General features: G+C 48.0%; 1 protein-coding gene across 1 annotated transcript in view; it reads right to left on the bottom strand.

The window, feature by feature from the left end:
* The window catches only part of LOC100086103 (microsomal triglyceride transfer protein), a 50,428-nt gene extending 36,058 nt beyond the window's left edge, over positions 1-14,370 (bottom strand). The window contains exons 1-2 of the mRNA XM_029077104.2: positions 14,219-14,370; positions 1,499-1,686 (exon numbers count right to left, since the gene is read on the bottom strand). Coding sequence (XP_028932937.1) covers positions 1,499-1,686; positions 14,219-14,279 — 249 coding nt within the window. The 5' untranslated portion in view covers positions 14,280-14,370. The remainder of the gene's footprint in view (positions 1-1,498; positions 1,687-14,218) is intronic.
* Between the last annotated feature and the right edge of the window lie 3,540 nt (positions 14,371-17,910).

A 17,910-nucleotide genomic window follows, 5' to 3' on the forward strand; every position in this document is an offset into this window, starting at 1 on the left:
GGTCTGTGAGGGGACACCCACAGTGATGAATTCCCCGTCGATTCCTGGATCCACTTTAGTCCTTTTTTAGTAGAAACAGTGTGGTCTAGTGGAGACACAGAGGACCCGGGTTCCAAGCCCGGCTCTGCCGCTTAATTTTTTATTAATGGCATTTGTTAAGCACTCACAGTGTGCCGGGAGTCGATACCGATCCATCAGTCACTCAGGGGAAGGTATTGAGCACCTACCGGGTGACAAGCACCGTACCAAGCACTTGGGAGAGTACGAGATGATCGGGTTGGACTGGTCCCACGTAGGGCTCGAAGTCGTAATCTCCGTTTTACAGATGAGGCAAATGAGGCACAGAGAAGGGAAGTGATTTATCTGAGGTCCCACAGCAGACAAGTGGCAGAGCCTGCTGGGTGACCTTGGGGAAGTCGTCTCACCCTTCCGGGCCTCAGTTTCCTCATCTGGCAAATGGAGATTCAGTGCCTGCTCACTCCCCACCCCCTTAGACCATGAACCCCACGTGGACAGGGATGGTGTCTGATGGACCGTCTCGAATCTCTCCCCAGGGCTTAGTACAGTGCCCGGAACATAATAAGAGCTTAACAAATAGCACAATTATTATAAATAATTGAGTTTCCTCTCACTCGCGTGTCCCAGAGCGAGACTTATTCAGAAGGACGTGAGTTCCTCAAAGACTCTACGTAAAAGGTGTCTCTTCTGGATCAACATAACAATAATAATAATAACCGTGGTATTTGGTCAGTGCTTACTGTAAGACAGGCGCCGTAATAAAAGCTGGGTGGATACAAGTAAATCGCGTTGGACGCAGTCCCTGTCCCACATGGGGCTCACGTTCTTAATCCCCACTTTACAGATGAGAAAAGTGAGGCATAGTGAATAATGATGATGATGATGGTATTTGCTAAGCTCTTACTATGTGCCAAGCACTGTTCTGAGTGCTGGGGTAGATACAAGGTGATCAGGTGGTCCCACGTGGGGCTCGCAGTCTTCATCCCCATTTTACAGATGAGGTCACTGAGGCACAGAGAAGTGAAGCGGCTTGCCTAAAGTCACACAGCAGACAGGTGGCGGCTCCAAGATGAGGACCCGTGTCCTCTGACTCCCAGGCCCAGGCGCTATCCACTAAGCCACGGTGCTTCTCACAGTGCTTGGCACACAACGGGGGCCCCACGACCGCCCCGACTGTTATCGTCAGAAGTGGTGCGGCCCAGTGGAAAGAGCCCCGGCCTGGGAGCAGGCAGACGTGGGTTCCAATCCCACTCCCGCACCCTTCTGCTAGGTGACTTTGGTCGAGTCATTTAACTCCTCCGTGCGTCTGCAAAATGGGGATTCGACACCCGTTCTCCCTTCTACTCAGACTGAGAGCCCCAGGTGGGACCCGATGACCTCGTAGCTACCCCAGCGCTTCGCACGGTGCCCGGGCACATAGTAAGCGCTTAACGAACACCACCGTTATTCTTATTGCGTGGCTTGGGGCGGCGGCGCTTACGGTGATTTTGATCAGCTGGTTATCGTCGCCGTCCGGGTTCCTCCAGAGCAGGTTCACGTCCACGTCGGAAGAGATGCGGTAGCCCACGCTCTCGTGGAGTTGGCCTTTGACCTGGTCGACGTACACCTCGGTGGAATACTTGAGCTTGTAGAGCCGGTCATTATTGAGGGACAGGCCGGTGGTGTGACCTAGGAAGAGGCATCCTCGTCATTAACCGGTGGTATTTACTGAGCGCTCCCCGAATGCAGAGCAGGGGACTAAGCCCCTGGGAGAGTACGGTACAACGGGGTTCGTTCGTTCATTCCTTCGGTCGTATCTACCGAGCGTTTAGCGTGCGCGAAGCGCTTTACTAAGCTCGCGGGAGAGTAGAATCGGCAGATACGTTCCCTGCCCCTAATGGGGTTACAGCCTGGAGGAGGGAGACAGACGTTAATAGATAGAAATAATTTATAATGTACAATTTAAAGATATGAATGTACTTGAGTCCCGTGGGGCTGAGGGTGGGGCAAATATCGAGTGCCCAAAGGTCACGGGTCCAAGTGCACAGACGACGCAGAAAGGAGAAGGAGCCGGGGAAGAAAGGGCTTAATCGGGGAAGGCCTCTCGGAGGAGATGTGACGATGGGGCTAGCGAAGAGGGGCTCATCTCACGTGATGCCCTTCCGGGCCCTCGGCCCGCCTCCACACATCCTCTCGGGCAACTGGCGTCTCCGTCGCGTAGTTGGCCACGTTAGCCCGGAGGGCAGACCCTCGGGCTTGGGATCCACCCGGGACAAGGCCTGAGTCTCCCGTGATAATAGTAATGACGGTATTCGTTCAGAGCTTACTGTGCGCCAAGAGCTGTTCTAAGCGCTGACGGAGATACGAGGTGATCAGGTTATCCCACTTGGGGCTCCCGGTCTTCATTCCCATTTGACAGATGAGGTCACTGAGGCCCAGAGAAGTCAAGTGACTCTTGTACCCACCCGCTGGATTGTCAGCTCATCGTGGGTGGGGAATGGGTCTGTTAGATTGTTGTGTTGGACTCTCCCAAGCGTGCAATACTGCGCGGTAAGTGCTCGATAAAATATGATCCACGGATTGATTACCCCAGCGTGGAACACAGACGGCACAGGCCTGGAAGCCAGAGGACCTGGGTTCCAATCCCACCTCCGCCATTGACCTGCTGTGTCATCTTGGACAAGTCACTTCACTACTCCGGAAAGCAGCCCCCTTATCTGCAAATTGATGCTCGACAAGCACCACTACGGCGATGACGACGACTACTGCTGCAGCACGGCACAGCGGACGGAGCGCAGGCCTGGGAGGCAGAAGGTCCTGGGTTCTAATCCTCCCCCTGCCACTTCTTTGCAGTGTGACGTTAGGCAAGTCACTTCACTGGGCCTCAGTTCCCTCATCTGCAAAATGGGGATTGAGACTGTGAGCCCCACATGGGACGGGGACTGTAATCAATACAACTTCCTCGTATCCACCCCAGCGCTTATTACAGTGCCTGGCGCTTAACAGATGTTATCGTTACAACTATGACTGTTACTATTTCTACTACTACTATTAATCGATCGACCGACGCTATTTACTGAGCACTTAGCATGTGCAGAGCACTGTACTGAGCGCTTGGGAGACTCCGATCAAGTCAGCAGACATGTTCCCAGCCTTTAAGGTGTTACTACTATTACTATTCCCCTCTCGGGGCGGCACCGGAGAGTTTCCAGTCGCCTACCAGCGTCGACTACGGGAGGGAGAGTCGAGCGGAGGCCTGTCGGTTCCGTTCCCGGCTCGGCCGGCGGCTGGCGGGCGGCGGGCCGGCGGCTCCGGGGCAAAACTCCCCCGTGCCGGGCAGCGGCGGCCGGGGAGAGGGTCGAGGGCGGAGACTCGAGTTTACTTAACGGAAGGCGGCGGCGGAAAACCGCGGCCGGATTTTCCCCAAGAAAACTCCCCGGATCCACTACCGGAACGACGGCAGATGGAGCTGGGGGCTTCCGGGAGAGATGCGTCCGTGGCATTGCTATGGGTCGGACGTGACTCGACAGCATAAGACTATGACTAGCAAGCGCTTAGGACAGAGCCAGCGCTTAGAACAGTGCTTGGCACTTAGTAAGTGCTTAGCAAATACCATAATTATTATAATTATTACCATCGCTGTTACTATTTTTACCACAACGACTGTGAATATTGCTACCAGTGAGGTTTTTTTTACTGCTTCTGCTAGTGTGAGCCCATCATTGGGCAGGGATGGTCTCTATCTGTTGCCGAATTGTACATTCCAAGCGCTTAGTACAGTGCTCTGCACACGGTAAGGGCTCAATAAATACGACTAAAGGAATGAATAGAACAATATTACGAGTATTACTACAACTACAAGACTATTACTTGTACAATGACTACAAGCAACATAGCCCAGTGGATCGAGATGGGCCCTATTTATTGAATGCCTACTGTGTGCAGAGCACTGTACTGAGCCCCTGGGAGAGTACAATGCAACGGAATTAGCAGAGGGCTTCCCTGTTCATAATAATACGCTTCTACTATGACTACAACCGTTTATTACTATTAGTCGGCTCTGCCACTTGTCTGCTGTGGTGGCTCAGTGGAAAGAGCACGGGCTTGGGAGTCAGAGGTCGTGGGTTCAAATCCCGGCTCTGCCACTTGTCAGCTGTGTGACTCTGGGCAAGTCACTTCACTTCTCTCTGTCTCAGTTACCTCATCTGTAAAATGGGGATTAAGACTGTGAGCCTCACATGGGACAACCTGATTACCCTGTATCTACCCCCGCGCTTAGAACAGTGCTCTGCACGTAGTAAGCGCTTAACAAATACCAACATTATTACTATTATTATTGCTGTGTGACCTTGGCCAAGTCACTTCCCTTCTCTGTGCCTCTGTGACCTCATCTGGAAAATGGGGGTGAAGACTGTGAGCCCCACTGGGGACAGGGATTGTGTGCAACCCGATTCGCTTGTATCCACCCCAGCGCTTTGTACAGTGCCTGGCACATAGTAAGCGCTTAACAAATACCAGAATTATTACTACGGCTACTTTTACAGCTATTATTACTACTATAAATCTATTACTTCTTCTCCTCTTACTACAACATCAACTTTTACTAATTCTAGAAGCAGCCTGGCTTAAAAGAGCCCGGGCTTGGGAGTCTGAGGACGTGGGCTCTAATCCTGGCTCTGCCACTTGTCTGCTGTGTAACCTTGGGCGAGCCACTTAATTTCTCCGTGCTTCAGTTACCTCATCTGTAAAATGGGGATTAAGACTGTGAGCTCCGCTGGGGACAACCTGATTAGCTTGTATCTACCCCAGGGCTTAGAACGGTGTTTGGCACATTGTAAGCACTTAACGAATACCATAATTTTTATTTTTATTGTGTGACTGTGGGCAAGTCACTTAACTTCTCTGTGCCTCAGTTACCTCATCTGTAAAATGGGGATTAACTGGGAGCCTCACGTGGGACAACCTGATGACCCTGCATCTACCCCAGCGCTTAGATCAGTGCTCTGCACATAGTAAGCGCTTAACAAATACCAACATTATTATTTTTAGAGCAGGGCCCTGGGAGTCAGTCAACCAATCGATCATATTTTTTGAGCACTTACTGCGTGCAGAGCACTGAATTAAGCACTTGGGAGAGGACAACACGATAGACAAATTCCCTGGCCACAGTGAGCTTTCAGTCTAGATGGGAACAGACATTAATATAAATAAATTACGGATACGTACGTAAATGCTGTGGGGCTGGGCGGTGAGCGGGCCGGGGAGGTTGAATAAAGGGAGCGAGTCGGGGGACTCAGAAAGGAATGGAAAAAGAGGAAAGGAGGGATTAGTCAGGGAAGGCCTCTTGGAGGAGATGGGCCTTCACTAAGGCTTTGAGGGTGGGGAGAGTCACTGTCTTTCGGATATGAAAAGGGAGGGTGTTCCAGGTCAGGGGCAGGACACGGGCGAGAGGTTGGCGCTGAGATAGACGAGATCGAGGTACAGTGAGTAGGTTGGCATTAGTCAGAAGGAACTGTGTTCCAATCCTGAATCTGCCACTTATCCGCAGTGTGGCCTCGGGTGAGTCACTTAAACTTCTCAGTGCCTCAGTTCCCTCATCTGTAAAATGGTGATTAAGACTGTGAGCCCCAGGTGGGACAGGGACTGTGTCCAACCTGAAGGTCTTGTATCTAACCCAGTGCTTCGTTCAGTGTCTAGTCCACAGAAAGCGCTTAACAAATACCATTAAAAAACTCTATTACTAGTAATGCTACCCCTGCTGTTACTATGGCATTTATTCCCATTACGACTATTACTAAATTTTCCCAGCTGAAAGTTGCAAACTTTTCCTCAGTTGTTTTTTGTTTTAATGGTATTTTTTAAAGTGCTTACTATGTGCCAGGGTAGATACCAAGTAATCAGGTTGGACCCAGTCGCTGTCCCACACGGGGCTCACGGCCTTAACCCCGTTTTACGGATGAGGTAACTGAGGCACAGAGAAGCAAAGTGACTTGCCCAAGGTCACGCAGCTGGCAAGTGGTGGAGCTGCCTGTCCGGGAGAGATGTGTCCATCGTGTCGCTATGGGTCGGAAACGACTCGACGGCATAAGACAACGAGGATAAGGACATAAGAGCTGTAGGACTGAGGGAGGGATGAATAAAAGATGCGAATCCAGGTGGAAGGGTGGTATAGAAGGGAAAGGCGATAGAAGAAATTAGGGCATAGTCAGGGAAGACTTCTAAGTATAGCTCCTAGAACAGTGCTTGGCGCATAGAAAGCGCTTAACAAATGAATTCATTAGGACTCTCCCAAGTGCTTAGTACGGTACTCTTTCACTCAGAAAGTATGGAAATATCAATGATCGGTTGATTGACTTATTCTAGGGTAGCCAGGGAGATATCATTGTATAATACTTATTGTCAAAATCAGAGGCTGAATAAGAGCGACTAGATCGAAAATGATGGGATTTCTGAGGAAAGAATCTGGCCAAGAATAAGTGGCAAGCCACACAAAACTTTGAGGTCTTTCCCTTCTATGTCACCCTTCCACTTGGATTTGAATCTTTTATTCATCCCTCCCTCAGTCCTACGGTTCTTATGTCCATATCCTTGCTATCTTATGCCGTCGAGTCGTCTCCGACCCATAGCGACACCACGGACACATCTCTCCCAGAACACCCCACCTCCACCTGCAGTCGTTCCGGTAGTGGATCCACAGACTTTTCCTGGTAAAAATCCGGAAGTGGTCTACCGTCGCCACCTTCCACACAATAAACTCGAGTCTCCGCTCTCGACTCTCTCCCGAGCCAACGCTGCCCAGCTCGGGTGAGTTTTGCCCGCCACTCGCTAGCCACCGGCCAAGCTAGGAATGGAACGGACGGGCCTCCGCTTGACTCTCTTCCCGTAGCCGAGACTGGTAGAGGACTGGAAACTCTCCAGGGGTGACCCCAGGGGCCATAATCTTAATTTATTTTAATATCTGTCTCCCGCTCTAGACTGTCAGCTCCTTGTGGACAGGGAACATGTCTACCAACTCCGTAATATTGTACTCTCCCAAGTGCTTAGTACAGTGTTCTGCACACAACGCTCAATAAACGTGATTGATTAATTGATACTAATAAGACATTTAACAGCAACTGACTCTATCAATTTGTTCCTCTTTTTTCTAAGGATACCCTGAAACTGGAAATCTTATTAGCTCAGAAGGGGCAGTTCCACCAATCGACTCCCATCAGGAGGCAGAGGAATCGTCTAAGTCGAGATTTCAAGGTTCGACGGGCTGAGCCAGGTGGTAGCTTGCCGAGTGTGAAGTAGAGCAGTCAAGAATGGATGAAATAATAATGATGGTATTTGTTAAGCGCTTACTGAATGTGTCAAGCACTGTTCTAAGTGCTGGGGTAAATACAAGCTGATCAGGTTGGACACAGTCCCTGTCCCACGTGGGGCTCACAGTTTTCATCTCCACTTTACAGATGAGGTAATCGAGGCGCAGAGAAGTGGCTTGCACACGGCAGAAAGGGGTGGAGCCGAGATTAGAACCCAGGTCCTTCTGACTCCCCGGCCCCTGGGCCCCTGGGCCACGCTGCTTCCCCTAGGAAGGAAAGGAAATCCAAACCACTGAGAGGTTAGCGCTCCTGGACGAAATGTCCTGGGGGGGTGGGTTGAGTTAAAGCTGAGTACAGAAAATGAGCAAAGAAGATGCTAAAGGGAGGAAACAAGGGATGGGAGAGCAGTGATGGGAAGAGGCATGGCCTAGTGGCTAGAACACGAGCCTGGGAGTCAGAAGGACCTGGGTTCTAATCCTGACTCTGCCATTTGTCTGCTGAGCGACCTTGGGCAAGTCTTTTCACTTCTCTGGGACTCAGTTACCTCATCTGTAAAATGAGGATCAGCACTATGAGCCCCAGGTGGGGCGGGGACCGTGTCCAACCTGATTAGCTTATATCTTGTAGCGTCTATTAGTTTGTCTTTTTGGGCAAGTCACTTCACTTCTCTGTGCCTCAATTACCTCATCTGTAAAATGGGGATTAAGACAGTGATCCCCATGGTGCAACTTGATTATCTTGCATCTCCCCAGGTGTTTAGTAAGGTGCCTGGTGCATAGTATGTGCTTAACAAAAAAGGTGAGGTGATGGATTTGGTCAGGGTCACTTGTAGAATGGAGGCAGTGTGGAAGGTCACTGATGGCAAAGGTGAGGAAATAAACGCAGTGTGGCTCAGTGGAAAGAGCCCGGGCTCGGGAGTCAGAGGACATGGGTTCTAATTCCGGCTCCACCACTTAACCAGCTGTGTGACCTTGAGCAAGTCACTTCACTTCTCTGTGCCTCAGTTCCCTCATCTGTAAAATGGGGATTAAGACTGAGAGCCCCACGTGGGACACGCTGATTTCCTTGTATCTACCTCAGAGCTTAGAACAGTTCTTGGCACATAGTAAGCGTTTAACAAATACCATAATTATTATTATTATTATTATTAATAGGTTGAATGGTGGGAAGACAGGAGCCTGAATAGTAAAGGTCAACACATCAAGGAGCAATTTTAATAGATGGAGCCATGAAGAAGAGTCATGTTTCAGTACAGACAAAGAGTTGTCCCCAAATCCTCTCAGATCATCCTTCACAACATCACAAAAATCCTCTCCATTCAAACTGCTATCCGTTCTGATCCAAGCACTCATCCTCTCCCTCCTTGATTACCGTACCAGCGTCCTCGCTGACTCCCAGCCTCCTGTCTCTCCCCGCTCCAGTCCCCACTTCACTCTGCTGCCCGGATCGCTTCTCTACAAAATCGTACGGTCCATGTATCCCCCCTCCTCAAGAGGTTGCCCATCCACCTCTGCATCAGACAGACACTTCTCACCGCTGGCTTTAAAATCCTCCATCGCCTTTCCCCCTCTTACCTTACCTCCCTGCTTTCCCAATACAACCCAACCAGCACACTTCACTCCTCCAGTACCAGTGTGCTCACTGTACCTCTCAAAATGTACTTATTTTAGCGTTATTCTCCCTCGGTAGACTGTAAGCTCTATGTGGGCAGGCAACTTGTCTACCAACTCTACTATATTATACTCTCCCAAGAGCTTGGTACAGTGCTCAGCGCACAGTAGGTGCTCAATAATTTCCATTGATCGCTCGATTGACGGAATGAAAGATAAGGGCTGCTGGGGGAGGGTGTCGGGGGGGAGGAGAGGAGTGGAACCAAGTCTCCTATTCCTGAGGAAAGAGGAGAGTGTGGGAACAGAGGAAGGAAAAACACAGAATCTGATATGGGAAGGGTGAATTCTGAAGTAAAGATGGGAAGAGTGGGAACAGAGGAAGGAAAAATACAGAAGCTGTAGTGGGAAGGGTGAATTCTGAAGTAAAGATGGGAGAAGAGGGGATTGAGGAGCAAATAGGAGCAGTAGTAATAGTAATCAGCTCGGTCTAGTGGATAGAGCACAGACCTGGGAGTCAGAAGGACCTAGGTTCTAATCTCACCTCCACCACTTGCCTGCTATGTGACCTTGGGCAAGTCACTTCACTTCCCTGTGCCTCGGTTACCTCATCTGCAAAATGAGGATTGAGACTGTGAGCCCCACATGGGACAGGGACTGTGTCCAACCTGATTAGCTTGTATCTATTCCAGCACTCAGAACAGTGCGTGACACATAGTAAGCGCTTAACAAATACCATCATCTTCATCATTAGTCATAATAATATTTATTCCGCGCTTACCGTGTGTAGAGCACAGTACTGCGGGCTGGGAGTGAATGCACAGGTGGAGATTAAATATAGGCCCTGCCCCCATGGGGCTCACATTGAAAAAGTGGGGACCTAGTGAGATTTCCCCATATATGAGGATGATGTGGATAAGAAGCCGGACGGGGAATCTAGGGAAAGGATGACTAAGAAGCGGTTACTAATATTCAGGCGGCCAGATCTGATGGAGCTCCTAGTGGGATAAGGGGAAGGAAAGACAGAAAGGCGGAGGTAGAGATGGATAGAGACAGAGAGAGAGACCCAAAAGGAGAATCGATTAATCCATCCATCCATCAGCGGTACTTACTGAGCGCTTACTATGTGCAGATCACTATAGTAAGCAGCTGGGAGTGTACAACAGAATAAGCGGACACGGTTCCTGCCCATAATGAGCTGGCAGTCTAGAGGAAGCCAAAGGCAGACTGGGGAGAGAGGAAGCGGAGGACATGCCCACATCTCTGGCTCTGTATACCCGCTAGTCCAGAGTTTAGAAAACCACAGACCCCCTTTCCCTACCCTTTCCATTAAGGGAGGTCGAAGCATGCCAACGTGCCCATCTCATTCCTACCCAACACGTTCCAGTTGGCCAGTGATTTTTTTTTCCTTATCCTGAAGAACCTAAATCAGGTCATGGGACTACCCAAATTGGGATGTCAATCAATCGATCGTATTTATTGAGCCCTTACTGGGTGCACAGCACTGGACTAAACATTTAGCACTGAACTCTCTGAACTGTCTGGCCGTCTTAGTGGAGGGAAGGGGAAGCAAGGAACAGAAGGGTTTAGAAAAGTGAAAGAAGGAAAAGTGGAGGCCTCGCTTGCTTCCGACAACCCTACAGTGCTCTGCTCCCTAGAAAGCACTCAAAAATTCCACTGATTGATCGGCAGCTGCCCGCTAGAAGTTCCCAAATAATACTAGAAGTAGCGTGGCGTAGCGGACAGAGCATGAGCATGGGAGTCAGAAGGACCTGGGTTCTAATCCCGGTTCCGCCACTTGTCTGCTCTGTGAAGTTTGGCAAGTCGCTTCACTTCTCGGGGCCTCAGTTACCTCATCTGTAAAATGGGGATTGAGACTGTAAGCTCCACCTGGGATAGGGATTGTGTCCAACCCGATTTGCTGGTGTCCACTCCACTGCTTTAAACAGGGTCTGATACATAGCAAGTGCTTAACAAATACCATTATTATTATTATTTTTACTACTCAGGGTTATTTGAGCACTTAACTAAATGGAATGGACACCCTGTCCATTTTTTATGGTATTTCTTAAGCACTTATGGGTCAGGCACTGTACTGAGAGCTGGAGTAATAATAATGTTGGTATTTGTTAAGCGCTTACTATGCGCAGAGCACTGTTCTAAGCGCTGGGATAGATACAGGGTCATCAGGTTGTCCCACGTGAGGCTCACAGTTAATCCCCATTTTACAGATGAGGTCACTGAGGCACATAGAAGTTAAGCGACTTGCCCACAGTCACACAGCTGACAAGTGGCAGAGCCGGGAGTCGAACCCATGACCTCTGACTCCGAAAGCTAATCAGGTTTGGACACAGTCTATGTCCCTCATAGGGTTTACAGCCTTAATCTCCATTTTACAGATGAGATAACTAAGAAGTGAAATGAAAGTGAAATGAGTTGCCCAAGGTCACACAGCAAAGTGGCGAAACAGGAATTAGAACCCAGGTCCTTCTGATTCCCAGGTCTGTGCTCTTTTCTCTAGGCCACATCGCTTCTTTCTATACTTGTTTCCCTTCTCAGTATCCAGTGTTCATGCCACAGACGTCCCTGGGCCCTCCTGTAGTCAATCAATAACCCCTTTCCCCATGTTCCCGGCGGAAAGAGCACGGGCCTGGAAGTCAGAAGGACCTGGGTTCTAATTCCCGTTCTGCCACCTGCCTGCTGTGTGACCTTGGACAAGTCACTTCCCTTTTCCGTGCCTCCATTGGCCGGTCTGTAACATGGGAATAAAACGCCTCTTCTCCTTCCCTCTTAGGCTGTGAGTCCCGGATGAGACAGGTCCAAGCTGACTGTCTTGTATCTACCACAGTGCTGGGCACCTGGTAGCTTATTACAAACCGTCATCATGGTTTGAGAGCAGTGTGGCTCAGTGGATAGAGCACGGGCCCGGGAGTCAAAAGGACTTGGGTTCTAATCCCGGTTCTGCCACGTCTGCTGTGTGACTTGGACAAGTCCTTTCATATCTCTGGGCCTCGGTGACTTCATAAAACGGGGATTGAGAATGTGACCCTCATGTGGGGCAGGGACGGGGTCCAACCCGATTAGCTTCTATCCACCCCGGCGCTTAGAACAGTGCTTGGCACCTAGTAAGCGCTTAACTAGTACTATTATTATTATTTTTAGTAACATCATCAGTACTATCATTAACCCCTTCCACCTCAGTTCACACCATTACTGCCTCCCGCTCCGCTTCAAGGACCGACCAGTCGCTTTGGACGTCTTTCAGCCGCTGACCCTTAGCGGAACGTGGCTCTTACTGGGAAATCGAGCTCTGAGAAGCACCCCCTGACACCCCCTAGGAGCTGGCAGAGACTCGGCCCTCTGGGCTACTACTGACTTCGAATCATGAGACAAAACCTCACCTGGTGTTGCAGATGAACCTGATATAGTTTGACTCCTGAAGTGTCATTCGTTAAGAGACCTCCCCCTCACCCCAGACTTTAAATAGTTTGACTCTGAAGTGTCAGTTGAGACACCCTCCCGTCCCCAACAAACTTTAAATAGTTTGATTGCAAAGTGTCACTCATTAAGAGACCCCTGCCAAGTTTATAATTAAACTGTGATACTGTAGAATACAGAAGGAAGGTTACAGTATAGGAGAAAGACAGCTGTCCTGTCCATTGATACCTCTGATACCTAAAGTCCGTTCCTAGCCAACCTCTAAATCTCCCAAGCATAGTAGATTTTTTTTTTTGATGTGCCGAATGGAAAAATAACCACGCCCCCTCAAAGAATATGCCGGTGTGAAAATAATAATAATAATCGCGGTATCTGCTAAGCGCTTACCATCGTGTCAAGCACAGTGATCAGCGCTGGGGTAGCCAAAATGCAATCAGGTCTGACACAGTCCCTGTCCGGGATGGGCTCGCAGTCTCAGGGAGAGGGAGAACAGGTAGTCGGATTCCACTTTACAGATAAGGAAACTGAGGCCCAGAGAAGGGACTTCCCCAAGGTCACCCAGCCAGCAAGTGGCGGGGCTGGGATTCGAATCTGGGGCTCCTGGCTCTTAGGAGTGAGTTCCACCCAAGGGGCCAAAAAGTTACAAATAGGCTAAATGGAAAAAGCTAAAAAAAAAATCCCTATTCAAAGAACACCTCCTTCCCCGCCCCCCACCCCCGACTTCAAAGTTCCTTGTCAGAGAATCATGATATCAAGTTGGAGTTGAATCTGTGATGTGGCACTTCCTTGATGGACAAGACATCAAATGAAATCTCGGCGTCGCACTCTTTAGTCAGATGAAAATCCCATTTACATCCTGCTTTGCATTATAATTTCCAGGGAGGTGTCTGTTGAGAATAGGCTGCCACTGGAGTCACCATGGTAACTTTCCAGGGATTCAAGAAAAATGATACCCTAATGACACATCTCTAAAATGTGATGATAGTGTCACCTGAAAAGCCAGCTCTCGAAAATTTAGCCCCAGTCAAGGATCTGCTTTTGTACAGCGGACACCTGTTTAGACGACTTGTAAAACTCCCTAAAAAACCCTTTAGTCCAAACTCCATTTTGGAACTAAAATCACCCACGTAGTAAATACAAGCTTTGCCCCCCTCCTCCCACATTCTCAGATCACACCTTTTGGGAATTAATTCCTTCAGGACAGTTTTTGATAGTGGTTTTTTTAAATGATTTAGAGCCAGCCCAAAAAATGTTTCTCTCAAAAAGGAGAAAACGAATATGGATTACTTTACTCAGTAAGACCTTTTTAAAATGAGCCCTCTTCCTCAATTAGCTTTATGGTGCTTTTCGCAAACCCAGTCCCATATAATTTAGTCTATAAAATCCTTGGAAATTGCAAATGAGGTAGGCGGTCCAGTTTTAGGAAGCGCACATACTAAAGTTGTGTTTTGTGGATGCATTTCCTTTCGCTCATCGATTAAAATCCCAGTAATTTGGATACTAATTCACTCTGTGTGAGAGAACGGTATATTAGGGAGAAATTCAGGAGGCAAAATTGGAAAGGGTCTCCCCGGGATTCTCACGAAGAAGCCAGATGTACTCTAAAACAGCTCCACTTCGAAACAGCAGGCATCTCAGTCCTCCTTAAAAAAGGAATTGAAATGAGGAAATGGGGTAGGGGAGACCGAAACAAGAAGCACATTGTTTAGAGGAACTTTGAGAGGCCCACCTCATGAATGGAAAAATCCATGCCTTTTAGATTTTCCAGGCTGGCTTTTTGGGGACTCTATTTGCGGATGATTTTCTTACTAAAATAGGCCCTTTTTCTCCGAACCCACTGCCCCAGTTACAGCAGAGCAAAGGCTGACTTACCTTTAACGGAAGCTGAATAAGTGGAAATGATGCAGAGGAAAAGCACAGTGAGGAGAATCATATTTGACTCTTCTACCGTCTAGACCACTGCATGAAGCTCTTGGCAGATGTCACCTAAGCAATGAACTCTTCGGATGGAACTGAGGGAGTGAAAAAAAAAAGGCTCAGACCCTGGAACAATAACGTTTATCTCTAGGCGGAGGGTCAGAATCCAAACTCCAACCCCTGGTTCTAAGTTCACTAGAGGTCTCCCATTAATCATTAAACTCAGGTGGTTGGCAGGTTTTATCCATTTTTCATCTTTTTCGGTTTTTATTTCTGAGAAGGCAATTTAGATCAGCCCCGCTGAATTTCGGGGGGAGCCAGCTGGACAAAAGGCAGAGTGAGACAGAGTTGATTTCCAGCAAGATCTTCGGAATCTTTCAAGAGAACGGCTTAGGTTTTGCCCTCTAATCTTTACAGGCCCATTTATTCCAGCTCAATTCTCTGATTTCTTTACAAACGCCAAAAGAAATAAACAGGGTGTCAATCTCCCATCTTGGCTCCTTAATTATATTTGTTTGCACCACACAATGAATTCTGTGGACAATATCACACAGTCCCTGCTTCTTTCATCTTCCCTCAGCCAGATTACCTGAAACAGTTAGGCAAATCTTTGATTTCTCACCATCTCAAAGTCCACTGGCCCCCAAACTCTGCCTCCACAGGACTCTCTGGGGGTGCCAGCTCTGGTTTTTTTTTGGGGGGGGTTGTTTTTTATGGTATTTGTTAAGCTCTTACTCCGGGCCAGGCTCTGTGTTAAGCGCTGGGGTAGATACAAGCCAATCAGGTCAGCCAGTCAATCATATTTACTGTGGAGAGCACTCTACTAAGTACTTGGGAGAGTACAATATAACAATATAACAGACACATTCCCTGCCCACAATGTGATTATAGTCTAGAAGGGAAGACAGACATTAATAGAAATAAATAAATTACAGACAGTCCAGGTCCCAAAAGGGGTTTACAGTCTTAATCCCCATTTTACAGGTGAGGGAATTGAGGCACGGAGAAGTAGAATGACTCGTCCAAAGTCACACCGCAGATGAGTCGCGGAGCCGGGAATAGAAGCCAGGTCCTCTGACTCCCAGGCCCAGGCTCTATCCACTAGGCAATGCTGCTTCCCTGGTCACAGAATAGGCCCATGTCCTCCAAGAAGCCTTCCCTGATTGAACCCTCCTTTCTTCTTCTTCCACACCCTTCTTCTGCGTTGCCCTGACTTCATTCATCATTCATTCATGCCCTTTATTCATCCCCCCTCTCAACCCCACAGCACTTTTGTACATATCTGTCATTCATCTATTTATATTAATGTCTGTTTCCCCCCTTTAGACTGTAAACTCACTGTGGGCAGGGAAGGTGTCTATTTAATGTTTTATTGTACTCTCTTGTGCTCTCCCGAGTGCTTACTACAGTGCTTTGCACACAGTAAGCTCTCATCAAAAACGATTGAATTAATGAATGAACTGGGAATCCCAGTTCAAAGTCCTTAAGGCTGACCCCCGCCTCTCTGCCTACACCCCTAAACCTACAGGGAGAAAGACAGATTTTACAACATGCATAAATTTAAATAGGTATAACTTTTCACTCCACATATTAATGATCTGGTCCATAAATCATGACATGACAATAATAATAATAGATGTTAAGCATGTACTATGTACCAGACACTGTTTCAAGAGCTGGGGTAGACACAAGATAGTCAGAATGAACACAATTTCTGTCCCATAAACGATGGACTGATAATAATGATAACAATAATAGTAATAATAATATCTGTTCAGCACTCACTATGTACCAAGCACTATACCAAAGCTGGGGCGGACACAAGATCATCAGGTCAGACACAGTCTCTGTCCCACAAAGTGCTCATCCAGTCAATCAATCGTCGTTATCGAGCGCTTGTTGTGTGCAAAGCACTGTACCACGCACTTGGGGGAGTACAATATAGCCACAAACAGACACATTCGTGCCCACAATGAGCTCACAGTCTAAGAATGGAGGAAAGCAGGATCTTTCTCTGAATTTGACTTTTCTACAATGTAACACAAAGGTTACTGAACTACCTCCCCTCAGAAGCAGCGTAAACTAGTGGAAAGAGCCTGAGCCTGGGATTTTGAGGATCTGGGGTTCTAATTCCTGTAGACCGTAAGGTCTCTGTAGGCAGGGTTCACATCTACCCATCTGTTGCTTTGGACCCTCCCAAGCGCTTAGTACAGTGCTCTGCATAGAGTACACACTCAATAAATACCATCGATTGATGGATAATTCTGTCTCTGCCACTTGCCTCGTGTAATACCTTGAGCAAGTCGCTTAACTTTTCTGTTCCTCAGTTTCTTCATCTGCAAAATGGGGATTCAATACCTGCTCTCCCTCCTATGTACACTGTGAGCCCTATGTGGGACCTGATTTTCTCATATCTAAGCCGGTAAGCAGTTAACAAATACCATAATTTTTATTATTATTATTCTTTGTGGCTCACCTTCTTCATATGAAGAATGTGGAATAAATATCAATTCCTCTTAAACACTGGAGCCCCATGTGGGCCAGGGAATACACCTTATCTGATTATCCTGTCTATTTGTAATAACTAATAATAATAATGGTATTTGTTAAGTGCTTACTATGTACAAAGCACTGTTCTAAGGGCTGGGGGGAAATACAAGGTGATGAGTTTGTCCCACGTGGGGCTCACAGTCTTAAACCCCATTTTACAGAGGAGGTAACGGAGGCCCAGAGAAGTGAAGTGACTTGCCCAAAGTCACACAGCTGACAAGTGGAGCCGGGATTAGAACTCATGACCTCTGACTCCCAAGCCCAGGCTTTTGCCACCCAGCCACACTGCTTCTCATTATTATTAGTGGTACAAAAGGATGATATTTGGTCCTGTCTTTCTCCCTGCTTAGGTTAGGATATCTAGACTTTTACAAATCAGTTTTATCACAGGGCCAGCTGGCATGGGAAAATGGAAACCAAATCCTTGGGTAAGTCATTTCACTTCTCTGTGCCTCCGTTCCCTCATCTGCAAAATAGGCAGCATGGCACAGTGGATAAAGTAGAGGTCTGGGAGTCAGAAAGTCATGGGTTTTAATCCCGGCTCTGCCACTTGTCTGCTGTGTGAACTTGGGCAAGTCACTTTACTTCTCTGGGCCTCAGTTACCTCCTCTGTAAAATGGGGATTGGGACTGTGAGCCCCATGTGGGACGGGGGCTTTGTCCACCCCGATTTGCTCGTACCACCTCAGTGCTTAGTACAGTGCTTGGCACATAGTAAGTGCTTAACAAATACCACAATTATTATTATCATTATTGCCTATTTGTCCCTTCTACTTAAACCGTGAGCTCCATGTGGGACTTGATTAACTTGTATCTACCCCAGTACTTGATACAGAGCTTGGCATATAGTAAGCCCTTAACAAATGCCACAGTAATAATTATTATAATTACTATTATTTTATAAATTAAGTCCTATGATTGCTTCATAAAGGTATTGACAAGAGGATAGCTGGGTGGGAACCAAACGATCCAGCAGATTCGATCATTTTTCCCTAGAGCATTTGAGCTTCAGTTTCTTTTGCCAAGAGAAGCAGCGTGGCTCAGTGGAAAGGGCACGGGCTTTGGAGTCAGAGGTCATGGGTTCAAATCTCGGATCTG

Source organism: Ornithorhynchus anatinus, chromosome 12 (genome assembly GCF_004115215.2).
Source record: "Ornithorhynchus anatinus isolate Pmale09 chromosome 12, mOrnAna1.pri.v4, whole genome shotgun sequence".
In the NCBI taxonomy this organism is placed as follows: domain Eukaryota; kingdom Metazoa; phylum Chordata; class Mammalia; order Monotremata; family Ornithorhynchidae; genus Ornithorhynchus; species Ornithorhynchus anatinus.